The sequence below is a fragment of the Mustela nivalis genome (genome assembly GCF_964662115.1).
Source record: "Mustela nivalis genome assembly, chromosome: X".
NCBI lineage: Eukaryota > Metazoa > Chordata > Mammalia > Carnivora > Mustelidae > Mustela > Mustela nivalis.
In genome coordinates, this window is record NC_139040.1 from 73400494 (window position 1) to 73427591 (window position 27098).

At 42.2% G+C, this 27098-nt stretch overlaps 1 protein-coding gene across 1 annotated transcript in view; it reads right to left on the reverse strand.

The window, feature by feature from the left end:
* Positions 1–27098, reverse strand: part of MSN (moesin) — an 81139-nt gene that overhangs the window by 28901 nt on the left and 25140 nt on the right. The window contains exon 2 of the mRNA XM_082715915.1: positions 4418–4501. Within this exon, the coding sequence (XP_082572041.1) occupies positions 4418–4501 (84 nt within the window). The remainder of the gene's footprint in view (positions 1–4417; positions 4502–27098) is intronic.

The following is a 27098-nucleotide window of genomic DNA, read 5'->3' on the forward strand; positions in this document are numbered from 1 at the left end:
TGGAGACAACTATGTACCCCAATGTTTTAAAAAGATAACATCTATAAGTAAAAGTGATGCTCCAAGATACTAAATCAAGGAACACCTGAGTGGCTCAGTCACTTAAGCATCTGTCTTCAGTTTAGGTCATGATCCTAGGGTCTTGGGATAGAGTCCCACATTGGGCTCCTTGCTCAGCAGGGAGCCTGCTTCTCCCTCTGTCTACAACTCCCCCTGCTTGTGCACTTCCTCTCTCTCTCTCTCTCTCCCTCTGACAAACAAATAAAATCTTTAAAAAAAGATACTAAATCAAATTCATCCCACAGCTCTCTGTACCTCCTAAAATCTGCAATATACACATACAGGAACTAGGACTTCAGTTTTTTAAGACACTGGCTGTGAATTCTATTGAGCCACACAACACAAACCCTCATGACAGACTGTGAAGCATTATAGGGTCCAAGAAGCATAAACTTGAAAACTGAGGTCCAGTGAGGGGAAGGGATTTGCCTCTGAGAAAATCCTCACTAATTACTAGGAGCATCTGAATGTAACAAAGAACCCTCTTTTGTCTCTCTTCTGCATGTGAAGGTGGCCTATATCTGAGGTTTATGGAGGGAAAGGGCAATTAGGTCAATTCCAGAGCCCATGCAGAATCCCCCATGCATCTGAGTGAACCAACTAGTGAGGAAATGAGCCACTTCAGAAGTCCAGAGCAGGACTGGAAAGCAAGGCTGGAGCCTCAAAAGGAAAACTGTGAAAAATTACATGCAAACTCCATCAGTGCCCAAACACCTGAGGCCCACTGAGACCCCATTACAGGCTTGGCAGCAGCTGCATCAATTACCTACCTGAAAGCAAATCAATGTACAACTGGAAAGTTCTGGTAGGGGTTGCCACCAACCCTGTTTCTGCTACTCCACACTGCCTGTGTTCGAGTGGCCACCTGATCTATAGCACAGAACAAACTCAGCTAGGATTCTAAGTTTAGAGACAAATTTCCTCCACTCAGAATAGGAACAGGCAAAGAGAAGAGAGGTCACTGAGGACACAGCTGACAAAAGGTTCTGGGAAAACCACAAATTATATATGCCTTGATTCAAGCCACTATACCACTTCCTAGCTATCTAACCTTAAATAGACCTTTTCCCCCTGTAAGACTCAATCCTTCACCTAAGATAGAGTTATTACTATTATAATAATAGATGTTAATTATTTTATAAAATAAAAATGGAAGAAAAAGAAGAAAGGTTATTGTCTTCAATGCAGAATCCACAAATCATAAAGACTTTACCAAGCCAGAAAAGCTTCCTGATTTAATGGCTCCCTTATCCGTACCTCCAGGGCAATTTCTACTACCTATTTAGCCCTTAATAAGAGCAACAAACATTTGAGTGTCTCCTATACACGAGACACTTTACTTATTTGAGGATTAAATAAGACCACAAAATCTCTGAAATTAGTTTGATTACCATTTCACTAAGAAGATTTAAGTCCCAAGAGGCTAAATGAGACATCCAAGATCACACAGCTAAGTAGGACAGAATTTGAGCCCAAGGCTGACACTAAATCCCAGACTTTAAACACTGTACATCACTTCTTTTTTTTTAAAGATTTTATTTATTTATTTGACAGACAGATATCACAAGTAGGTGGAGGGGGGGAAGCAGGCTCCCCACTGAGCAGAGAGCCCCATGTGGGGCTCAATCTCAGGGACCCTGAGATCATGACCTGAGCTGAAGGCAGAGGTTTTAACCCACTGAGCCACCCAGGCGCCCCTATACATCACTTCTATACACAACCTGAACTTCAAGGGTGTTTTATTCCATGTGGGAAGAGAGCGGTATTGCATTTACTTGTCTCTCCTTCTATAGGTACAGACAGGACAGAGATGGTATTTAACAGTCTAGAGATTTTTCCTGAGACACAGTAGACCTTCAGTCAACAGTGAATCAGTCAGTGAACAAATGAATGAATGGTTGCTCTGAGATTTCACCTTTCTTGCGGAGTTCAGTATCTTGAAGGCAAGAGGCAGGTAGAGTTAGAGCCCCTGGCGGGGGTGGAGCCAGGCAAGGGGTTCTCAAAAATGTAACTCATGGTGGTCACACTGCCCCTTAGTGGCACCTAGGTAACCAAGAGCCCTCTGAAGAACCTCAGGCTTTAGAAGTGGTGGTAAGTGCAGGACTGCTGTAGCAAAACATGTTCTCTCCATTCCCTAGTTGTGCACACACTCACAAAGTTAAACGGAGAAACTGTAGGCCACATTTCCCTTTCCCACCAGGTCTTGTGTGTCCTCGAGCTATGACTTCCCATTGTTGCTTGTTATTTATTACTAATGCCAAAGAGGGTGCTTCCTTTCCAGTCAGCTTCCTCTCTGGTCAATGGCCAGAGTTCCAGGGTGGGCCCAGAGCTTTTGTCTATTCCTTCCAAGGAGTCCAGCTCCTTCCTCCTAGGCCCCAATTCCACCAGGAGGGCCTCCCTGAATAATGGATCTCAAAGGCCAGTAAGAACGGACTTCTTCTCTTATGACTCACTCATTAAGTTAGAGAGAGAGAAAAGATAGTATTCCCCAACAGCATGTGAACACATACCTCTGTGGATTCCCATCCAGATCTGACTTGGCCCTGAGAGTGCCAGATTGTCAACTCCTTATTTGAGTTCAAATCTTTTTCCCTTTTTCACCCATGGAGTCCCAGATCTTCCCCAACTTACCTCACAGAACATTACTGCTCCCTCCTTCCTATGACAGGCCCTCAGAAATATCAAGACAGAAAACACATCTTCTCTTAAGTCTTCTAGACCCAAACAGCCTCATTTACCCAGACAGAATATTACAGTGGGAAAACTACAGTTTTGCAGAGTTGTATTTGAAACTTCATATTATAACTTACTAACTTATATATATTATAACTTACTAAGTTATAACATAGCATAGCTTACATAACCTAGAGTATGTTCTTTTACTTGTCAGAGGCAAGATCTTTGCAAGGATTAAAGCACCTAGCCAAGGCTAGTTCATATTAAGTGCTCAATAAATGGTATTTCTCAAAACAACACTGATCTTCCAGATGAGAAGTCATGAACTCACTGGTTTTCTCCCTTTCCTCTCTCCAGCCAGTATGAAAGCTTCAGAGTCTCTCAAAGGTTTTGTTTGGGAAGTAGTTGCTTTCACAACTAGCATACCATCTGTCCAGGGCTCCCTACCATCTGAGCTTCATACAGAACAACACCCACAGTACACAAATCAAACCAACACGAACAAAGAATTACCATGCCTTGTGGCTTTTTGAAGTTAATAAGCCTCTTTGTTCAAGAATTTTTCTGCCCCAGGTTCTAAATGATGCCTTCCTCACCCTCCCTCCACAGTTACCTCCCTCCAATGAAAATGAACAAAGCCCCAGTGTTGAAGGCAGGGAATGGAATCATTTGGCTTGAGAAGGATAATGTGTAGAACAAGGTGTCTGGGAAGGAGTCTAAGAAGAGGCCAAAGGAGCCTTTCTTCCTTTCCCTCCACAGCTCTGGTAAGTTCTTAGACAACAAAGGGACTCAGAGGGCAAAGGATAAAGAAGGCCTAGAAAATCCAACAAGGTAACATATCCTAGACAATATCAGACCCCCACTTACCAGAAACTGGTAGGCAAACAGGATAATGACCCACCTGAAGGGATGCAAACCCCATTTTGCTTGTCACAGACAGCACGTTCCCTTGGCCCCTGGAAAGTCTTTGAATGCTGAAAGTTTCTGTGGCCCCCCCACCCAGGTATTAGATTATATATAGCATATCCCTTCTGATAATAGTGACTCCCCATGAAGGGATATCCCTTGCATTGGAGATGGGAATGACACATCAGCATTATTTCCATGGCATGAGTGCAAGGTGTGAAGTACCCTCATAATGCATTTAGCACTCCCAGTGGTGTCCTAAGTCCCAATATTCTTCTGAAGGAAATGCACATAGAGGACAATACCTCAGAGAGAATAAGTTTGTTTCCTTCTACTAGGAAGAAAACAAAAAAGTGACAGAGGTCAGTGACTAGAATGCAGCATTGAAATCCCAGCCAGATATTGGATAGATACACTAAGTTATTTTATTTCTGAGTCTCATTATTAAAATGGGGAAGAGATCACTTGCATCTTTCAGAGTTGAGAGGAAGGTTCCATGTGTTAATATTTTTAGAGCATATAACACAGAGTCACACTCTGCTTGCTTCTCTTTTCTACCATGTTCAGGACCAAGGATAGGATTAATTGGAGCCATCTGAGGTGCAGGTTGCCAAAGTTAAACTCTGCCTCCTTTGTTATTAAGGCAAGGGTCAGCCTTTGTTTGGAATTATCGTGGAGGAGCATGTAGGAGAAAAGATTCCCAAGAAGTGGGCATTGTGGAGGGAACTACTGGGAGAGGTAGAAGAGACTAAGAAACAAATAGTCCATCCCTTACCTGGTCAAACAGCTGTTTGCCAGTGGTGTTGGGCTGAATGGCAAACTCCAGCTCTGCGTCCATGGTGGTCACACGCACATTGATCTAGGATGAGATCAAAAGAGGCAAGTTAGTTGTCTGGCTCTGAGCTTAGCAGAGCATGGGACAGGTATATTGTTCAACCACAGAAGAAGGAACTAGGGTTCTAAGAATCTGAGCAACTTAGATATTGGTGGGAAGGAAGGGAGAATACTGAAATAAACAAAAAATAACTAGGCCCTGGCTCCCAACCAGCTTATGAAGACAAAAAACATAGTCAAAGAGCAATGCTTACCAAGGGGCAAACACATAAATGCAAATCAGCAAACTTTCAAGAGGAAGCAAGTGCTGACTGTACTTCTTCCAGGAAGCCTTCCCCACCTACACCAGGCAGCTCTAGGCCCAAAGCATTCTCTTCCCACCTCTGATCCACAGCCTGGATTATCTGCAGTACTTGTCTTTGCAGACACAAGTTAAGGGGAAGATAAAGAACATTAGGCTCCAAGCCTAGCACTGCAACTGTCTCAATCTATCTACAACCTTGGATAAGTCTTATCTCTTTCCTGGGCCCTAGTTCACCTCATCTGTACAACAATAGTAATGCAGAGGCGAGGGTGTCAATTACACTAGGTGATGACCATTTCAATACTGGTGTCTATGGTGGTATATACTGACTTGCACTGTTACTACATCTTGCTTTTATGTTTCATTGGTCTCTCTAAGCACAAAAGAGAGAAGGGGCCTTACCAAAGGTAGGTGTGGGTGGCACAGAGATGCTACAAAAGCCAAGTCAGCAGAGGGGAAAAAGGAATGGGACAGGTCCCAGTGAAACTAATAGGTAGCCACACACACAATTTTATAACCACTGGAAAAAGTACCATCTGCTTTTTTTTTAAGATTTTATTTATTTATTTGAGAGAGAGAGAGAGAGAGATATCTCAGGTAGGTAGAGAAGCAGAGGCTTAACCCACTGAGCCACCCAAGCACCTCGAAAAGTACTGTCTGCTTTTACAAATAGAACCCTTAGCTGATATTTATAGCTGAAATTTCATCAATAAAGATTTGTTCTTTTGGCTGAAAACTTGGTAGTATTGGTAGCAGTAGGAGCAATATGCAGTAGCTTTTATGTTTGGAGACTTGCTACTCACTAGGTAATTCATGTGCACCATCCCATTTAATATCAACAATCACCTTGTGAAGTAGATAAGGTTATCTCCACAAGAAATAAATATTTGATGGGACGCCTGGGTGGCTCAGTTGGTTAAGCAGCTGCCTTCAGCTCAGGTCATGATCCCAGCGTCCTGGGATCGAGTCCCACATCGGGCTCCTTGCTCCGCAGGGAGCCTGCTTCTCCCTCTGACTCTGCCTTCCACTCTGTCTGCCTGTGCTCGCTCCCGCTCGCTCTCTCTGACAAATAAATAAATAAAATCTTTAAAAAAAAAAAAAAGAAAAAAAAAAAAAGAAAAAAAAAAAAAGAAAGAAAGAAATATTTGTCTAAAGTCATATCATTAGTAAAGCAGAAGACAGGGTTTGAATTCAGATCTAAGTCCAAACCTCAATTTAAACGAATACACTAAAACTTTTATACATCAAAGTGCAAAATATTCCCCATGAGAGGAAATAAAATATTAATTATTTAAGTTGTGGGACATTTTTCATAAGTACTATATATAGTATGGCCACAATCTGACTTGTTATATAAGGTCATATAAAATATTTTGAAGATTGGGTGCCTGGGTGACTCAGTGGGTTAGGCTCAGGTCCTGGAATTGAGCCCCACATCAGGCTCTCTGCTCAGCAGGGAGCCTCCTTCCCCTTCTTTCTCTGCCTGCCCCTCTGCCTGCCTCTCTGCCTACTTGTGATCTCTCTCTGTGTCAAATAAATAAATAAAATCTTTTAAAAAATATTTTGAAGACTATTTCATGCCCAGGGAAAATACTTCAGTAATATGAAATAAGGAAGGGTAAGCAACAAGACTACATGAGCTCAATTCTATAAACAGTATGTACAGAGAGAGAATTATTGCAATCATGCCCAAGTACTAGTCAGGCTTGGTTTTAGGGTGGTTATGAATGTGTTCTTTATTCTTTGAATTGAAAAAAAAATGAATCTACATTTTCTAAGATGCTTATATACTACTTACACTATTAGTTGAGACTAAAAATAGAATTAATAAAAAATGCAAATCCCCATTAGGTTTATGTAGGTAAGACATAAACCTAATCAGTCTTTGACATCTCTGGGTCTTTCCTGGGCATAGGGGTCAGTTAGGGGGTAAGAGGGGGCCAAATACCATTTTGCCAGCTGAACAATTCTGATGAGGACCAGGCCTGGGGAACAACTTTGTAAATAAATATCACTAGGGAGTCAGGGAGGAAATCTATTTCAAGATAGACAATGGGACAGGAAAGGCCCTGAAGGCAGGAACAAGTAAGGCAAATTACCCCAGAGGGGGACAACAGGCAAGATTAGCCACCTTGACTTGGTGTTATCCTAGGCTTCCTGCCAATCCAGTAACCCTGTAGAATGGGCCTTCATAAGGTAGTGAGAATGAAGCCTGATGGGCTAGAATTTGGCCTCAACATCTAGCCTCATATCACCCTTGAACGGACTCAAGGGAGACCTCAAAACACCAATGACTGAGGAGGTAGGAAAAAGTGGAAAAGAGCCAGTAGGGCTTTTAATACACTGGACTTCATTATCACCTCAAGGTTTCTGTCTTACTTTGAGTTACCTCTCCAGTACCCAGGACTCAATAGGTACTCAGAAGATGGTTAAATGAGCAGTTCTAAACATGGGAATATAAGAAATACAGAGATCAAGCATAGTCTAAAGACCCAGAGGTGGGAAGATTTTATATCTTATCTTTTTACTGTGCCATGGACCCTTTTGGGCAGTCTGATAAAGTCTATGGACCAACCCCCTTTCAGAATATATGTGAATGCATGAAATAAAGTGATACAAAGAAACCAATTATATTTAAATAATTATAAAAATGTGTGCTTTTTATAACATTAAGTAATTGCCTAGCACTGTATCTTAGTAGTTATTATTAGTGTAATTTTAACATTATATTGAGCATAGAAATATTTTGAGAAATCTATAGTATAGAGAATTGAGTAATGTATTGAATTGCCAAATCACTATGTTGTATACTTGAAACTAATATTAACACTGTGTACCAAGTATACTTTAATAATACATTTTTAAGTTAATAAAATAAGAATAAAACCTCAGCAAAAAATTGTGATATAAAAGTTTCTAAGATTTCCATTAGTGACAAAGTCACTGGTACTGCCATTTTTACCACTCCTTTTTTTGTTCATATTCATTTTTTTTTTCATTTTATTATAAACAGATGTAACTCAGAAACAGCCAAATGGAAAACATGCACAGGACAGGGTAGGCAGGGGTTTGAGAGATACAGAGCTTCCTGCCTTCTCCAGCTGGGCCACCTTCCTAGCACCTCCATGCTTTTATCAGCTCTAAGGCTCTCCTCATTCTGTCATTTAGGGTTTTTTGTTTTTTTGTTTTTTTATATTTCACATTTTTATTAAGTTCAATTAGCCAACATATTAGGGTTTTTTTTGAAAAATAAAAAAATATATTTTGTTTATACACCAGCAAGTTGGGCTTGCTCATTAAAAATAATTATGTTGGAGCACCTGGGTGGCTCAGTCAGTTAAGCGTCTGCCTTCAGCTCAGGTCATGATCCCAGAGTCCTGGGATAGAGCCCCACATCAGGCTCCCTGCTCAGCAGGAAGTTTGCTTTTCCCTCTCCTACTTCCTCTGCTTGTATTCCTCTCTCGCTGTCTCTCTCTCTGTCAAATAAATAAATAAAAGCTTTTAAAATATATGTTTATTAGCATTTTAATTTTTTTGTCCTTGGTTTATTTTCCTATTGGGCTGTTCTCTTTATCTATTAAGTAATTAGTTATATCTATTATATACTAAGGTCATGGTTGGACAAATATTTTTTCCCGGCTATTTGTGTTAGATCGTCTAACATTTTTTTCCTATAGTATTTTGTACATAATTAATTTGTCATTATTTTCCTTTGTAGATTCTGGGGCTTGTATCTTTCTTTTCTTTTTTTTATTTATCATGTTCAATTAGCCAACATAAATACATCATTAGTTTTTGATGTAGTGTTCAAAGATTCAATAGTTGTATATAACACCCCATGCTCATTACATCACTTGCCCTCTTTAATATCCATCACCAGGCTCACCCATATCCCCACACCCCTCCCCTCTGAAACCCTCTTTTTTTTTTTTTTCCGGTAGTCCATAGTGTCTCATGGTTGGTTTCCCTCTCTGGTTTCTCCCCCTTCATTTTTCCCTTCCTTCCCCTAATATCCTCCATGCTATTCTTTATGTTCCACATATAAGTGAAACCATATGATAATGCTCTATCTCTGTTTGACTTATTTTTTTTTTTACTTATTTCACTTAGCATAATCTCCTCCAGTTCCAACCATGTCGATGGAAATGGTGGGTATTTATCCTTTCTGATGGCTGAGTAATAGTCCATTGTATATATGAACCACATCTTCTTTTATCTTCATCTGTTGAAGGGCATCTTGGTTCCTTCCACAGTTTGGCTACTATGGATATTGCTGCTATAAACATTGGGGTGCCTATGGCCCTTTTTTTCACTACCTCTGTATCTTTGGGGTAAATGCCTAGTAGTGCAATTTCACTTATATTCATAATTGAAGGAGGTCCAAATCTCAGTGAGAGGTTAGTACAAACAGATATGTAATTTTTCTCAATCCACTCTCATAGATCTTTCCCACTTCAGATTATATCCATGGACCCCTATGGAGGCCTAAAAATTCCAAGTTAAGGAGCTCCCTATAAATTTATTTCAATTCACCCAATATTAATGGAACAAAACATTTAAGGAACTATGATTAGAGTAGAGCTCTAGGACCAGTCCTTGACCCCGAAGCACTTATTGAATAATAGGAAAACTATACTATACAAGGAAGACCCTGAGAAATGCCATAGCAGAACAAAAGAAACATTTTGTGGTGATAAGAAACCACAGTTCAAAGTGATATTTGCACTGGTCCACAAGGATAAGCTGTATTAAAGAAAGAGAGAGAGAGGGAGAGAAAGAAAGAAATATAGAAAGATTGTGGGATAGGGGGAAGAACATCCAAATGTCCCAGGTAGAGAAATCAGTATGTGCAATGGCCCAGAATGAGACAGGAATGGAGATGGCCCATTGAGAAGCAGATCTACTTCAGGGTGAATGTGGACTACACAGTGAAGTGTAGGCAGAGAGGCTGGGAAGCTAAGTGGAGGGCCTTGAGGTTTATACTAAAGAGCTGGGCCTTAACCTATTGGAAGGCCAGCCATCTTTGAGGCTTTGAGCAGAGTGGGGCAGACTCAGAATGATGCTTTTTGAAGAAAGTGCCCAGGGAAGAAACTGATGAAAGAGGTAGGATTCCAAGGAAATATTCCATAGTCTATGAGTCCCCTTTATTTCGCACTATTGGGAAGAATTTTCAAAGTAAATAAGCCAGTGTTAATCACAGATCATATTAATCACAGGTCATGCCAATGTAACATCTTTAGGGTCTAGTTCAGAAGTCCAAATATTTAAGTCAGATATTTGTTAAATAAATGTTTCTTGAATAAATCAATTGGTAGAAAAGGACGTAGCCTGGGTTAGGAATAAGAATGTCATACACATTAGTGTTGTCTATGCTTCCTTCCTCCTAAATAGAGCATGACCCCAGAACAAGGGCTCTTCTAAAATCTAAAGATGTCTAGCTGAAACCAAACTAGAAACTACTTCTCCAGAATTCCTGTCCAGGGTTTCTGCCATTTCCACAGTAGCTGTTACTCTAGGGAGAACAGTCTAATATCTCCTGAATTTCACTGAGGACAAATAATCTTAGGTTTAAAAAAATAGAAAGAAAAGCAAACACAAAGGGACGTCTATTCTTGCCACCACTTAACTCAGAAGAAAATGTGAGTCATGAGGACAGGGTCATTGGTCTGTACTCTCCTGTTTTCTGTATGTCAGAGGTAGAGGGGGAATAAGGGTAATAACACAGCTGGGGCTTGAAGGTGATAGGTAGAACAGGTGTCTTGTTCAACGAAGATCCCTTGTTCTCCCTTAGAATAATCTGGAACCCAAGTGTGTAAAATAAGCTGCATGCCCAGACCCACTGATACACAGGGCCCACTGGACTCTCACCCTAGTACTTAGGTACCCACTGCCTTCCTTTGAGGCCTGTTCTCTGCAATTTCAGTGAGAAGAGGGTTATCTTGTTTGAGAGGCAAGAACCTGAAAATAAAACCTCTGAAGTCAGCAGAAATTTCCTGGGAAGCCCCTCAGCTTGGCAGGAGTAGAGGAACTGGCCTGGGTGGGGTATCATTTCAATATGTAGAGAGTTAAATCCTTTTCAAACCCTGTCCCTGAGGATCTAGCCGCAGTCTGAGTTTAAAGACTGTGTCTCTGGAGAACACTAAGGGTTTAAGGAACAAGAACAAAAAGTTTGGTTGTGGTAGGGACGGTGTCATCCTCTCATACACTAGCCTCCCCACCTCTAGCCCAAGAACAATAAATATACTGTTATTTATTGAACAACTGAACACAGACACTTTCCACACCAATGTCCTTCACTGGAGACTAACAAACAAATCTTAGTGATCTGCCATCCAAAGCCGTCAGGAACCTGGGATCTCTCCTCTGTCCCCAGGTGGCTGACCTAGAAAACAAAAATAACCAGGCAGATGCTGCAGCAGCTGGGGTACTTTGGATTCTGGGCCTGGCCAGCTTCAAAGAAGGGACCAACCCTCTCTTTTCCTAGAGCCAACAACATCCAGGTAAGCAGTAGCCAAACCACACAGTGAGGAGATCAGGGCAATGTTTCCCCTCATTTGTCCAATATCGCTGAACTTCAAGATGGCTTTCCCTGGAAAGAAATTTGGGGGAGGCAGAGCAGCAAGTAGAGAGAGTTAAATAACCACAAGTTACTTGCCTGAAGCATGGACATGTAAACCAGAAAGAATTAAAATTACAGATGGTGGGTATTAGAGAAGGCACAGATTGCATGGAGCACTGGGTGTGGTACAAAAATAATGAATACTGTTATGCTGAAAATAAATAAAAAATAAATTAAAAAAAATTACTGGCCCCACTTCATGGATGATGAAACTGAAATACACAGAAGCAGGTGACAGAAGGATAGAAATGAACAATTACTGAATACCAACTATGTGCCAAGCCCCATCATCCACAGCCCCACTTTATATCACTGAAGCCAAATTTACTCAGCCAGCAAGCAAGGAAGGTCTTCTCTAGACATTCCCAGAGCTCCTTCCATGACTTCACTCCTCTCTCTGGTCATGCTGGTTTCACTGCTGTCTTCAGACACTGCCTTGGCAACTCTTTTGGCCAAGGACCAAACACTCTGGCATTGGAAGCCTGAGCACATCTGGGAAACACTCCTTGGGAAGGCCCCCTCACAGGGGCAGAGCTTGTGAGTCAGCCCAATTGTGTCTGAGCTCAATGACCTCACCCCCAATTGCCACCTCCCCATTCTCAAGGGCTCTGGCATTTCTGTGGAGCTGCTGGTATAAAGAAGACAAAGGCAAGTGGGAAAGGGGGACAAAGCAGGATAAACCTTACCAGGGCAACCTCAGAACTTCAGTCTCTCCACTGGACAGAGAACAGTCACCACAGTGTTACTCAAACTACCTAATCCCCACTATTTAGGCTCCAGCACCAAACATTTCCTGCTGCCAGAACGGAGGCAAGGCCAGGGCAGGGCAGAGCAAGGCCTGGTCTGTCTTGCTTCTTGGAATGACAGCACTGCCTCAAGCAGCTGTTTTCCATAAGGAGGGAAACAAGGGTTGCTTTGAATCTCCAGCTTAGGAGGTATTCTCCTTCCCCCCTCCCCTCTTCCACTGACTCACTTACTTCCCAGCAACTCAGCCACTGTTGACTTGGAAATGGTACCTGGAACAGTAATCTGTTCTGACCTCTTCCTGCCCATCTCTAGACCCTTAACACAGCCATCAACACTTGCCTGGGATTAACCCTTCCCGTGCCTGTGCCTTTTCCCAGTAGTTTCCACAAAGGAGAGCTATATCCAACCCCATCTATACTCGTATCTTAATGGGTCAGCACTTCTTTACTTCAAGTGCTGCAAAGACCATGGGAGACAAGGATTCCTTTTACTTGCTTTGACTCAGTCCTGCCCTCCCAAAGCTCCCCAAGAATCAATGGGAGATAAGTACATATTAGAAATGGGGTGTTACTCCACAATTCACCATATATTTGGGGAAGTAACCCCACATGTAACTAATCTCTCTTAGCAATGAGAACATATCTAATCACTATGGGACTGAGAGTTCAGAGCAGAGGCCAAAGCTGCAAAGGTCAGATACAATGAGACTACCTTAGCAAGCTGCGGCTTCCCCAATTAATCTAGCCTTAATTGTATGACCTTTCAAATCAAGCTCAGACTGAGGTAGAGTCCCCCTCTCAACACATGAAGGTCAGAAAGTAAACTTTTCACTATGTGCACCTAACTCCAGGACTTACTCTCAAAATCAGCTCAGCCAAACCATACTCCAGGATCAAACAATACCTACTCCCTTACCCCTACCCCAGCTCATCTCTCCTTCTTAGTTACAGAGACTGCCCAACCAGTTCCTCAGCACAGCCATTCCTCCTCTTAACAGTTCCTCAAAATTAAAATCCACTCATTCTAGTCTCTCATCTGGCTCCTGCAGAATAGCATCCTTCTGAACTTCTCATCCCTGCTCTCAGAACAAACAGACCAGAATCCCAAACTGTCAGACCTGAAAGGAACCTTAGAGATCATTTGGTTCAAACTCTGCAACATAACAGCTGAGGAAACTGAGGTCCAGGAAAGGAGAGGCATTGTCCCAGAGTCATATAGCTGCTAGGTAGCCTGAGATCAGGGATAAAAAGCTGGATCTTAATTTAGTGGCCATTTAAAAAGCTATAGAACCGCCCTGGCACTTAAAAACAGTAGATACCTCAGGTGAACCACTGCTGAAGACTATGAAGACTATGTGAAGGAAGCTGGGCCATCTTGCTTCCATGAAAAACCCCAAGCTGGCATGGTTAGGAAGTCTAGCTTTCAACAGAAGGCAGGTCTAACTTTCAGACTCTGAGACATTCACCAACATTGATTCTAGAGAAACTAAACCTTTCATAACACCATAGAAGAAAACTCAAAGATCCTTGTTTCTAAGACAGCTTCTTTTGCAAAAACTTGGGATAGCAACTGATTGGGAAGTTCCCTGACAGCAGACACAGCCAAGATCTGAAACAGAATCTGGTGAGGAGAGAGTGGGATGCAACAGGCAAAGAGGCATGGAATTTCAGGAACAGATTTATATCTAAGTAGCTAAGAACAACAGATTCCTCGATTCCCATAAAACTCTGAAGCTGCTGAAATAAAAGAGAACAGGACCCATCATTAATAAAATAGTCTCCCAAATGGCCAAAGCCCCTCTCTGGGACTACACCCAGCTGGATTTCAGTCTTTCACATCAGTTCCATGCTTGACCCAGCTTCCCACCTGCAAATGTAAAAAGAAGTATTTGTAGGCTAGAAACATGGAGCATTTGCAGCTGTCTGGAGATACCAGGTCTGCCCAGGGCACCAGAAGCGGGCTCTACTTTCTCTGATTAGGAACCCACCCCAGAAATCTCCAGCATCACAGCTCTGAAGCACACTGGGGCTGATCCAAGCATCAGCCTGAGTTCTGTCTAATACTCATGGGATTTCTTCCCTGTCTTATGCTCCTGGGTATTAAAAATCGCTGAAGCCAGGATCAGTTGACTCAGCAGGGGCAGGAGGAGGCTTCTAGGCCAAGTCAAAAAGCTGTTTTTAACCCCAGAGGTAGGCTAAGGTCTGCTTTCTGCCAACCTTATTGGTAAGCCAAGAGCTAAAACCCAGTATCTGGAAAACCCACAAAATTAGAGTCCTTGTCCCAGAAATAATTGTCTCAGCTCTTTGAGGAGTGAAGCATGGTATGACAAAAAAAGGCTTTGCAGCTTCTTTCACCTCCCTTTTTTTTAAAACTCAGTTTCCAAAACTATAAAACAGGTCTAATAATATCAACTTCACAACAAGGTCATTGGGAGATTTAGGTTAAAATAAGAGACATGAAAATACATAGCACATCACAAGTAGAATGGGAAGACTACTAATCCCTCCCTTTTGACCGTATATTTTTAAAATATTTTATTTATTTATATATTTCTTTGAGAGAGAGGGAGTGAGCAGAGGGAAAGGAACAAGCAGACTCCCTGGTCAGCAGGGAGCCCAGATGCAGGGCTCAATACCGTAGGCAAGGCTCAATCCCAGCACCCTGGGATCATGACCTGAGCCAAACGCAGACGCTTAACCAACTGAGCCTCCTAGGCACCCCACATTTTTAGCCATGTTATTACAGATATCCTACCTCTCAGAAATGATTTAAAATGAAAATGTGTCCAACTGTAGAGGTCTAGGGGCTACCCAAGAAGACCTCCAGAAAGCCCTTTCAGCATAAAGGACATGTGCACTTTGGGGACAAACTCTAAAATGTGATTAGAATTCTAGTTGGTTAACAATGTGAAGCCATGCACATCAGGTACACACATGCATATCCTTGCATGCATTATTTTAAATATGTTCTCTCTTGGGAGGAATGGGGATTTTCCCCAAGAAGCAAAGTCCTGGGGAGAGGTAGAACACAACAAAGCACCTATGCTACCTTGTCCTTTATAGAGGCTGCCTGATTTTCATTAAGCTGGGCTCTGCCTTCCCATTTTTTCCAATCAAGTTTCACCAAAATACACAACTCCCTACCCCTCAACACAACCCACCAGGACCTCCAAACTTTCTTCAGCTGGTATCCAGAAAAATCACAAGCTGTATCTGTAAACTGGCTTATCATATTCACCTAAGGAAATTTTTGAAATACACATACCCTGAACTCACCCACAGAAATTCTGATTTATTATATAAGAGGGAGGGCATGGACATCAGAAGTTAAGAACTTCAGATAATTCTAAGGCTCAGCCAGATTTGGGAAACTGTCATGGAATACAGTTCCCTGAACCAACCTTCTCACGGGCTAGTGTTATTATGGTTAGATGGATGCTTGAAGGAAGGGAAACACAAGTAGAGAACAACTATGGAGACATTTAGGCTACTGGGCCTGGTGAACAGCTCTCCAAAATTGAATGCAGCCCACCTCCACAAAAGATTAGCAATGCAAACAGTCCTGCTACTGCTGCCAAATCCCACTGCAACCTGGTCTCCCTATTTGTAAAATAGGGCAGGGATTATCCTTGTCCCTTGCTAGCTGGTATCACTCCCCACCACCAGAGATAGTATCATGCCCTAAAGCAATGCTTCTGTTGTAGGAAGAACATAGCTTTGTATTCTGAAACTATATGCAAGCTCCAACTTTACCAATTAAGACATGAGCTCTCCAACTTCTCATCTGCAAAATGGGCATAATGATGCCAACCTGGCAGAGTGTCCTGCAGTCCTAATGCAGTGTTTCCCAAACCTAACTGATCGTAAGCATCATTAGGGGCACTAGTTTAAAAACACAGAATACTGGACCCCATTCCAAACTGAAACAGACAGAAGAGGATCTTAGGAATTAGTGGGTTTTTTTTTTTCTTATCCCTTAGGAAATTTAAAGAAACTTCACCTGCCACAGACACTGTTGAGAGGAGATGAGGGGTTGGAGAGGGAGACTTTGGAATTCTAAACAGAAATCTAAATGCTTTCTGGAATGATCAAATGCTTAGGTGATTGTCCAGAGCCTTCCACCATCCTCACATCTAGTTAAGAATCAGACAATGGGAGGGGCACCTAGGTGACTCAGTCAGTTAAGCATCTGCCTTCAGCTCAGGTCATGATCCTGAAGTCCTGGGATTGAACCCCGCATCAGGTTCCCTGCCTAGCAGGGAGTCTGTTTCTTCCTTCCCTTGCCTCTTCCCTGGCTCATGCTCTCTCTCTCTCTCTCAAATAAATAAATAAATTGATTGGACAGTTGCCACTGGACACTGGATCACTCAGCCTCCCAAATAAATAAATAAAATCTTTTAAAAAATCATACAATTGAAGAAAACAACTGATGCAGATACCTCACCAGCCAAAACACATTGATCAGAATGTTCTAATTAGGGTCCCAATCAAAGCCTTCTTGAGTTCTCTGTCCCTAAAATACTCTATATTCACTCTTTCCTGGGAGAATTTTTAGGCAAGGAGCACCTTAAATGATACTCTCCCTTTCTTGGATGCTCTGGGAACTTGGGAGAACAGAAGAGACATGGTGAGAGGGTCCTATATTTGCTTTGAGATGTGAGCATATGGGGAGGATGAGGGTGGAAGCTGAGACAGGTGTGATTAATAATGGTGCACTGGAACTAGCTCACACTAGTCCTGATTATGTGCATCTCTTTACAGTTCCTCCCTCAAGGACTTCACATTGGTACCTTTGATACAGCCATGGTGAGAGTATTTACACCATGGGGATCAGTAAACAGTATAAACCTTGACTTCACCAGAAAATTTGTTTTTAAATATTTACCAGCACATGATACACATGCAGGTAAGAATCTTTAGCCCCATTTTACAAATGAGGAAACTGAGCCTCAGTGAAAAGAAACAACTGCCATCTTCTAGCTTCATAATCTTGACCAGGTCTGTCTGACGAGCAACAAATCCGACTCTCCTTGCCAGCACCCCAAAGGAGTAGGAAGCCCCTCTTGTCAATAAAAAAGACTGCTGACTCTGAGGGCTTCCCCATTAGCTAAAGGCCAAACAAGGGCACCTAAATGTGCCTGGTGCCAAGGAAAGCTGGAGGTAAAATGCTGTGGACTGAGATATGAAAGCAAAAGAAAGTCCCATCACTACCTCATGAGAGAGGCTGGAGTGAGGCAGGGAATGGCTTAGAAAGCCCCAATTGAAACCAAAGCACATTCTTAGGGTCTCTTCACAAATATCTGACAGTCTGAGCTCTGGAGGGAGACCCTGGGACACTGCAAGTCCATAGTTCTCTTGAAGCCTCAATTTTCCTACAAGTAAAATAGGAGTAATAATGCCTACCTCACAGGATTATAATGAGAACAACCATCAACTCCTTTATTTTTAAGAAAAAACCTGGCTTGGGGAGGCTGGGTAGCTCAACTGATAAAACTTCTGACTTCAGTTCAGGTCATGATCTCAGGATCCTGGGATTGAGCTGTGCGTCGGGCCCCCCATTTAACAGGGAATCTGCTTCTCCTTCTGCCCCTACACCACTTGTGCACTCACTCTCTCTCTCACTCTCTCTCACTTTTTCTTGCTCTCAAATAAATAAATAAAATCTTAAAAAAAAAGATATTTGCAAATGACACTACAGATAAAAGGCTGGTATCCAAGATCTATAAAGAACTTCTCAAACCCAACACCCAAAAAACAAGTAATCAAGTCAAAAAATGTACAAAAGACATGAACAGACACTTCTCCAAAGAAGACAATAGACACATGAAAAAATGTTCAACATCATTAGCCATCAGGGAAATTCAAATCCAAATCACATTGAGATACCACCTTATGTCAGTTAGAATGGCCAAAATTAACAAGGCAAGAAACAACAAATGTTGGCGAGGATGTGGAGAAAGGGGAACCCTCTTACACTGTTGGTGGGAATGCAAGCTGGTATAGTTACTCTGGAAAACAGTATGGAGGTTTTAGAGCTACCCTATGACCTGGCAATTGCACTGCTGGGTATTCACCCCAAAGACACAGATGTAGTGAAAAGAAGGGGCCCCTGCACCCCAGTGTTCATATAAGCAAGATTCACAATAGCCAAACTGTGGAAGGAACCAAGATGCCCTTCAACAGATGAATGGATAAAGAAGATGTGGTCCATAAATACAATGGAATATTACTCAGCCATCAGAAAGGATGAATACCCAACTTTTGCATCAACATGGTTGGAACTGGAGGAGATTATGCTAAGTGAAATAAGTCAAGCAGAGAAAGACAATCACCATATGATTTATCTTATATGTGGAACATAAGGAATAGCATGGAGGACATTAGGGGAAGGAAGGGGAAAATGAAAGGAGGAAACCAGAGAGGGAGATGAACCATGAGAGACTATGGACTATAGGAAAAAAACTGAGCATTTCAGAGGGGAGGGGTGTGGGGGTACGTGTAAGCCTGGTGATGTGTATTAAGGAGGGCACATATTGCATGGAGCACTGAGAATTATAAGCAAACAATGAATTATGGAACACTACATCAAAAACTAATGTACTGTACAGTGACTAATATAACATAAAAAAAAGAAAAGAAATGAAAAGAAAAAAGAAAATAATCTGGCTTGGCACTTAGTGTGTATTAGATGTTTGATAAATTTTAGTTCTTTTTCTTGTGCAACCTATCCAATCCAGATTCTTCCAGGGTGCCTGGTTTACTCTTATACAGTAATAACCCTAGCCCCAGGTACACAATGCTTTACAGCTTAAGTGACACTTGTTCATATGCATTATCTCACCTAATTCAATTCTATATGGAAGACAGGGCATAGACAAGTCCTGTTTTGCAGAAGGGAGAAATGGAGTTTCAATGAGGTAAATAGCAATTTGCTCAAGTATGAAAGACAGGACTAGAACCCACGTCTCCCCAACTACTAGTACACTGTTTTTTACCCTTCCAAGTTTCTCTTTATTAAGACTAAAAGGAAAAAAAAAAAAAGGTTGAAGGAGATTCCAATGGCTTACCTATTTTCATTTATTTCATCCAAGAAATCAAGTGGCCTCTAGCTCTGCCTCAGGTGCTACAAACGGAACTATTCTTGGGAGAGGAGAAGATCAATGCAGCAATGGGGTAGAAATAGTCTTCTTGTGGTAGAGGGAGCTACACAATTATCTAGGAGCAACCAACCAAGAACAGCAGGCCAGAAATTGGACCTGGGTCTTGCCCCAGTAACCTCGGAATAATCTTTTTCTCTTCTAGGAAGAGTGTCTCCAATTGTATTAGGCAGGTATTGCTCAGTGGTTTTCAATTTTATTATATATTTTTAAAGATTTTATTTGTTTATTTGACAGAGAGAGAGATCACAAGTAGGCAGAGAGGCAGGCAGAAAGAGAGGGGGAAGAAAGAGAGCAGAAAGAAAGCAGAAAGCCTGACATGGGGCTCGATCCCAGGACCCTAAGATCATGACCTAAGCTGAAGGCAGAGGCTTAACCCACTGAGCCACCCAGGCACCCTAATTTTATTATATTTTTAGCAGCTGCTTGCCTCTTCACTCTTAAGACGGAAAGAAAACCACATGAAACTTTAAAATATGAAGTACTATAAAAGTAGAACTTTTCTAGTTAAAGGACTGCAGCTGCCCAGAGAGCTCAGCCAAATACAGTTTGCAAACCACTGGACTACCAGCTTAGGGAAAGGGAAAGAGCTCCAGGTATAACTTTCTAGAATTTTACTCAACTTGGCCACGATTCTTTATAGAACTTATAGACTCTTTTGGCCTCAATTTCCCCATCTAAGGTAGCTGGACTAATTGGCCTCTAAAGGATGTTTTAGCATTGGGATTCCAGGAAAAGGAAGCCTAGCAATCCCCATGGTGAAGAACTGTGAAGAGAGGCCATTAAAAGCAAAGACCCATCCCTTTGCCCTTGGAAAATCCCTCGGCCTTTGGTGACTCTGAACTCTTTAGTCAGTTCCTCAAGCACTGGGTAAATGGCAACTGGGCGGGTGGGCAGACAGGCAGGAAGGCAGGCACCCCACCCTCCCTTGTACAGGAAGCTAGCTACATCCTCTTTTCCCCGCCCCACACAGCACATCTCCAAAGTCCCCAGCAGAAGTAGTGGGGGCAGGGAGAAGAAGAGGATGAGGCCTGAAAAGAAACTGAACATGCAAATCACCACAGTATGCTAGGAAGCCATCTGGGGGAGGGAAATGACTAGGGCCCTGAAAAAGAGAAACAAAGCAGCCCCATTCTTTACTGGGGTCCAGGTCCCCCCAACAAAACCTTGCCAAAAGGCCTATGGCTTCAGAGTCACAAGGCATGAGCTGGTAGTGGGAAGCATAGGCCCACCCACTCCTTACCACTGAATTTCTACAGCCTGAAAAGTTAGGCTTCATTCACAGGTGTTTTAAGTTCTTTATTAGGGTAAGAACACAGACTGTATGCATAAGTGTACACATAAGTACACATAAGTGAACCCTTAAAAATACAGGGGTTTTTCATGCCTTTCAAAGCCAAGGAGGCAGGTACCAACCCGCATGCCCAAACCACCAGCCCACTTTCCCTGGCCTCTGCAAGCCCTGTGACTGGGGCCCAGCCCTCCCCACATCCTGTTCTCAGAGAACACGTGACTGCCTGGGGAAAGATAATGTCATTACCACACTTCCCCTCCTTGGAGGAGGCTTTGGTTGACTGCGAAAGGAGCTGGAGTTCTCTGCCTGATCAAGCTGAATAATCTACAATAAATCTCCCAGTTTTACAGACAGGGACAGGAAGGGTAACAAGTTACCACTGACTGAGAGCACCTTCGACATTTCAGGATCCATGCCTAGACACAAATGGTGATGATCCAAAGTACTTCTAGAAAAACGAATTTTCTGGAAAAACACAAATTGGCAACTTCTACATTTGGAAACTGGAAAACAACATGCTAATGCTCTTCTTTGATTAATGAACCAGGAGATACAAAAATGCAGGAAACTTATTTTTCAAAAAGTCTCCCAAACATTATTCAAGGTACTACAAATGGGTTTCAGATGCCAGTTAACAGCATTTCTGCTAAAGTAGCATGATCTACAAGCAGTCTTAATAGGACTAGGATGGCTTAGGCCACTATAAAAAAGAAAATGGCTTCAGACCCGTAATAAATAGCTCCTCCAACACAGAGTAAGGGATGGCGAGAAGGTACCACAGCCTAAGTCTATTCATTGTTCAATTTCCCTTCTCTCTGACCAGCTGACTCCCGGGCTCTCCCTTGTCTTTACTTCCTAGACTATAAGTAGCAAAGAATGTGTCTGAACATTCCATCTGAATGTTTAGGGAGAACCTCCTCATTCATCTAGAGTGAAGCAGAGGCAGATGTCATTCCACAGCACTGCCTCACTAAGTGTGAATATTCGGTGCAGCATGATTCTTGGCTAAAATTGTACGAAGGACCTTGGCCGACCACCCCTAAGCAGGATGTCCTCAGACCCACCCAGCCTATTACTTCCCTACACCTTATCTTACAATGTAATCTAACTCTTGCCCGCATCAAGGAACAAGGTTTATCACATAGGCCTTAAGAAAATACCAACGTCTCAGCACCTGCCTCCAGTGGATGTGCTGAAGACTGAGGAATACTCTTATACCTGCCCTAGGTATCTCTGTCAGTGATCATAGCTTAGTCTTCATTTTTGTCATGGTCGTCTTCCTGGGAGCAGAGGTAAAGAGAGCCTAAATAATGCCCTTGGGCTCTACAGATCTATGATTATTTTGGAAAAGTTGCAGAAAGGGTGTGGTCATAACATCCATCTTATTAGTTTAGGTCTGATTAATATAATATAATATAATATAATATAATATAATATATATGATAATAGAATATGATAAACTGATATAACTTCTTTAAAAGATGGCTTTGTATTTTTTTTCAGTTGATAAAGCCACCTTTTGCCTTCCAAACTACAAGCCCAGCTACCAAACTGGTAAAACCTGTTTAACCTATTCAGACAATACCAGGGTTTTTAGCATCCTTACCACCACAAACATACAGTCTTTGCACCCCTTAATGCCAAAGTGCGTATGCATGAAACCACTTACCCTACACACACACACACACACACACACACACAAGCCTGTGAGCTCTTTGGGTAGACTCAGAAGCCCTTTCCCCCACTACCTTAATTTTGGTCTAGCTTCTTCAGAGAGCAGCAGGAAAGAGGCCTACCAGAATCTCTACAGTAATTACCCACAAGCCCTCCCATTGGCCCAGGCAATACACATTTTTCCAAAATAAACCCTTAAATTATACCTACAATTCTAGTAAGATCCAGAAAAGCAAATAGGGCCAACTCTTACCTACCTCAGGTGTTTTAGAAAGGATCGACTTCTCTAATACAGTTGTGTATGCACACACGCTGGTTCCATACACCAATTTCTCAGATACCTAGTATGGATCAGGCCTTAAGATGATTTTAATGCTTACACATGTGTGTGTGAAAGTGAGTGAATGAGCATGTAACAGATTTTGGGGGGAGCGGCAAGGAGGCAGTGGCATGCAGACAAGTGAATGGGTAATTACCATTCTATACAGTAAAAGCAGTAATAGAGTTAATCAGAGGGAACTGTGGAACCATAAAGGGGCACTCAGGCCATAATGGAGAAAACAGAAGGGCAGAAGGTTTTTAGAGGAAGAGCTGACATGTCCTGAGATAAATGAGGCTGTCATAGGAAAAAGATGTTAAATGGAAAGGGAAACTTAACATGTTCCGTTTAGAGAAATAGCATGTATAAGGACACAGAGGCAAGAAACACAATGTATGCCCCCAAATGCTACAGGGAAATATACAACATGTGAAAAACATTCCTAAGGTACGAAGGATCCAAATCTCCTTTTCCAGCTCCCAGACTCTCTCCTCAGAATTTATCAAAAGAGTAAATTACAGACCACTTCACCACCATGATACTAGGCACAAGATCATAAGATTTGGGGAATAGTTGTTCCACAGGCATAGAAATTCCTGAAGACAAAGCCAGACAAGGAGGCCTAATATACAAGATATAGATAGGAAGCTGGCTCTGTTCTGCACAGTCCCACTGAAGTACACGCTTAGTTTAATGAGTACTCCCTACCCTAGCTCCCACAAACCTAGGTGGAACCACTCTCCAGATCTCAGGGGAGCCTACTACAACCCATTCAGGCACATGAAAACCATGTCTACCTACAGGTAGACCTGGAAAGGCAACCAGACTAAGATTTCCACTGTACCCACACCCCACCATATACACACAAAGAGGAAGTGAAAGCTACCAACACAGCAAGAGCTTGGGATGGGCCTCAGCCATAGCTGCCTGGCTTCTGCAAAGAGGTGGGGCACACTAATTTCACAAACTACTTTGCCCTCTTGAGTAAGGGTTCCTCTAATCATTTTTTCCTCTGCACATCATCTCTTCCTCCCACCCCATAGCCATCCAGTCTAACATGGGTCTCAGTATAGCTCTTCTTTTCCCCCACTCCCTCATCCTGAGATTTGCAAGGCTCTCAAGAGCTGGGGTTCCTCTTCATAAAGCAAGACATGCCCACATAGATTCTCAGTCTCCCTCAACAGGCTGCAGTGGAAGGTACAGTGGGGTTCACCACAAACTAGGCCAATAATTGGCATCATTGTTTCAAATATCAGTTTCCTCACCTATTAAAAAAATCATAAAGAGAAAGAGCTACTTGCACACAGAGAGCACACTTACAAATTAGAGGCAAAGCCTAACTAGGGTTTTGAATTGTTCTGATCTCAAATACTTAAAGAGAGCAAAATACATGACAGAAATTAAGAAAAATGAGGTATTTATCAAGCACTTTCAATATTCCAGGCACCCTCCTAGATGTACTTTCACACTTGCAAGCTATTTTCTCTCTCATAAATCCCAAGGAGGTGGGTCTCACTGTTACCCACATTTTTAAAATGGAAAACTCAGGTTAAGAAAGAGTCAATGCCTAACCTAAGGTCATACACCTATAAATAATAGTTGAAAATGATCCTTTATAACTGACCTACTTAATTTATATTGTGGCTACCACGCTTCTTTTCTTTCAAGTCACCTTAAACAATGTTGACCAGACCCCCACCCAAAAAGTTACAGGAAAACCTGAAGCAACTCTACTTGGAATGCTTACCATCAATTGTCATATTAAAACAATTTAAACTAACTTTACTCACTGACTATTCACAAATATGCTTCAGTAATTAAGGACAGAAACATCTTTGCATATTCCACAGGTCTTCTATGTGTTGGATAGAAGTGTAGAGTCGGATGACTTTAGGGAAGGGGAGAAGAAGAGCAGTTCTGATGAATGCTGTTTACCCCTTGTGCCCTGATCACCTCAGGTCAGGAAGCTCAGTGGTTGAGTCTCCCTAGTAGTCTGGAGTTGGGTGTGTATCCATCCATAACTCTCAGTGTGTTTGGCAAAGGGTAGTCACAGCAGAAGGAAAAAGAAAAAGCATTCCAGAGCAAATCTGGTACAACCCCTATTAAAACTCTGACCTTTACAGAAGAGTGACTCAGTCTTGGCACCACATTCTCTCTGTCTTAGGATTCCCAAAGTTTTGGCATGAAGAGGCACAGGTGCCCAAATAGACATGTACTCACATAAACACACAACAGCTAACATAGTGGAAGCCCCCAGAACACTAGATGTAAGGGCTACAGATAGAGCTGGGAATGTCTCTGTGTCCCAATAAGCCTATCACTAGAGCCGTACTGTGTCATTCCCATAACTCCAAAGAGTTTCTGTGTCATACTTCAAAAGTACCTTCTGTTTAGGCATGGTCTCAGAAAAACACAAAGGATGTATCTTCTCAAAAAGCCAGACTGGTACCAAGTGGTGGGTATTATAGAGGGCACAGATTGCATGGAGCACTGGGTGTGGTGAAAAAATAATGAATACTGTTTTTCTGAAAATAAATTGAAAAATTTTTAAAAAAAGCCAGACTGGATTTTAGGAGGCTCAGCAAAGCCAAAAATAAAGTGTGGTGGAAGGAATAGGAAGAGACAGTCCAGCTCTGGAATCCACTGTTGAGTATAGCTTTGGACTTTGTGTTTTATTTTTCAAATCTCCCTAATTACTATCAACAGCAGCTGCATACTTATCAGATTCAGGGCCATGTGATCATAGGAATGATGAGCTGGAAGAAAACTATCATCTATCAGGGTCTTTTTGCTCTGAGGATACAATTTTAATTCTAACCCTAGTGACTAAGGCCCCAAATTACATCAGAAGGAGACAGAGTGGTTTGGTTAGTTAGTAACAAATATGGAAGGGGCTGGCTACAAACAACCCTGTAACTATAAATCGGGATTCAACCCTATAAATCAGGATTCAGAGGTCTACCATATGGGTGCATGGCTCAGGAATTTGGTGACTATAGACACTGTTATAATGGTGTCGTGGGTTTATAAGAAATTGGTATATAGAGGTGCCTGGGTGGCCCAGTGGGTTAAGCCTCTACCTTCAGCTCAGGTCATGATCGCAGGGTCCTGGGATCAAGCCCTACATTGGGCTATCTGCTCTGCGGGGATCCTGCTTCCCCCTCTCTCTCTGCCTGCCTCTCTGCCTACTTGGGATTTCTCTGTGTCCAATAAATAAATAAAATCTTAAAAAAATTGGTACATAATAAACTGGTAATATAAAGCACAGACTATCAGGGATAGGCAAACTGTTTCTATGAGCCACATATGGTCTCTGTTGCATATTCTATTTTTTTCTCTTTTTATTTTTATTTTTTTAAAGATTTTATTTATTTATTTGACAGACAGAAATCACAAGTAGGCAGAGAGGCAGGTGGCGGGCAGGGGAGGTTAGGCAGGCTCCTGGCTGAGCAGAAAGTCGATGTGGGGCTCAATCCCAGGACCCTGAGATCGTGACCTGAGCTGAAGGCAGAGGCTTTAACCCACTGAGCCACTCAGACACCCCTTTTTTCTCTTTTCAGCAGGTTTTTTTTTTTGAAACCTATTCTTACAATATACACAATAAATAGGACCCAAACAAGTTTGCCAACTTCTAGACTGGACCAATACTTGTCAGGCTAGTAACTCTACTCACTATCAGTAAGGCCTCAAATCTGGACTAACACCTCTCATAACATTCTACTTTCTATAAAACATGGGCATCAAGGGTCTTATCCAAAAGTTAGCCAAAGATAACTGGCCCAAACAATCATACACAGTAGGTTACTTCCTTCCTAAGTAAAAGCACTGGGAAAAAAATAAGCAGTAAGCTTAGAGCACTAACCATCTTCCCCAAAGGCTCATTCACGTAACAGAAAGGCCCTGGTTAATACAGATCCCCCTCAGTAGTAGGCCCCAGGCCAGGAGCTGAGCCATGGAGTACCTAGCCCCTAGGCCTCTGGCTCAAACCCCCGGCCTTGAAGAACAAGAGCCATGCATGAAGAAGAAAGAAGAAAGGGACCTGCCCAGCTGCCCTATTAAGGGCTCAAAAAGGAAACAGACATGTATGGCTTGCTTCCCTCCCTATCCCCTTAGCAAAGGTTTAAAGAATAAAAAGAAATCAAGGCAGAGACATCTAACTCAGTGGGAAGGAGAGCTAAGAATGAAATTAGGTTTCACTTATTTGTGGAGCATAACAAATAGCATGGAGGACAAGGAGAGATGGAGAGGAGAAGGGAGTTGAGGGAAATTGGAAGGGGAGGTGAACCATGAGAGACTATGGACTCTGAAAAACAATCTGAGAGTTTTGAAGGGGCGGGGGGTGGGAGGTTGGGGGAACCAGGTGGTAGGTATTAGAGAGGGCACAAAATGCATGGAGCACTGGGTGTGGCAAAGACAATGAATACTGTTACACTGAAAAGAAATTAAAAAAAAAAAAGAATGCAATTAGTGAAAAAACTGTTTTCCACTGTATATTTTTTCCTGCTTTGT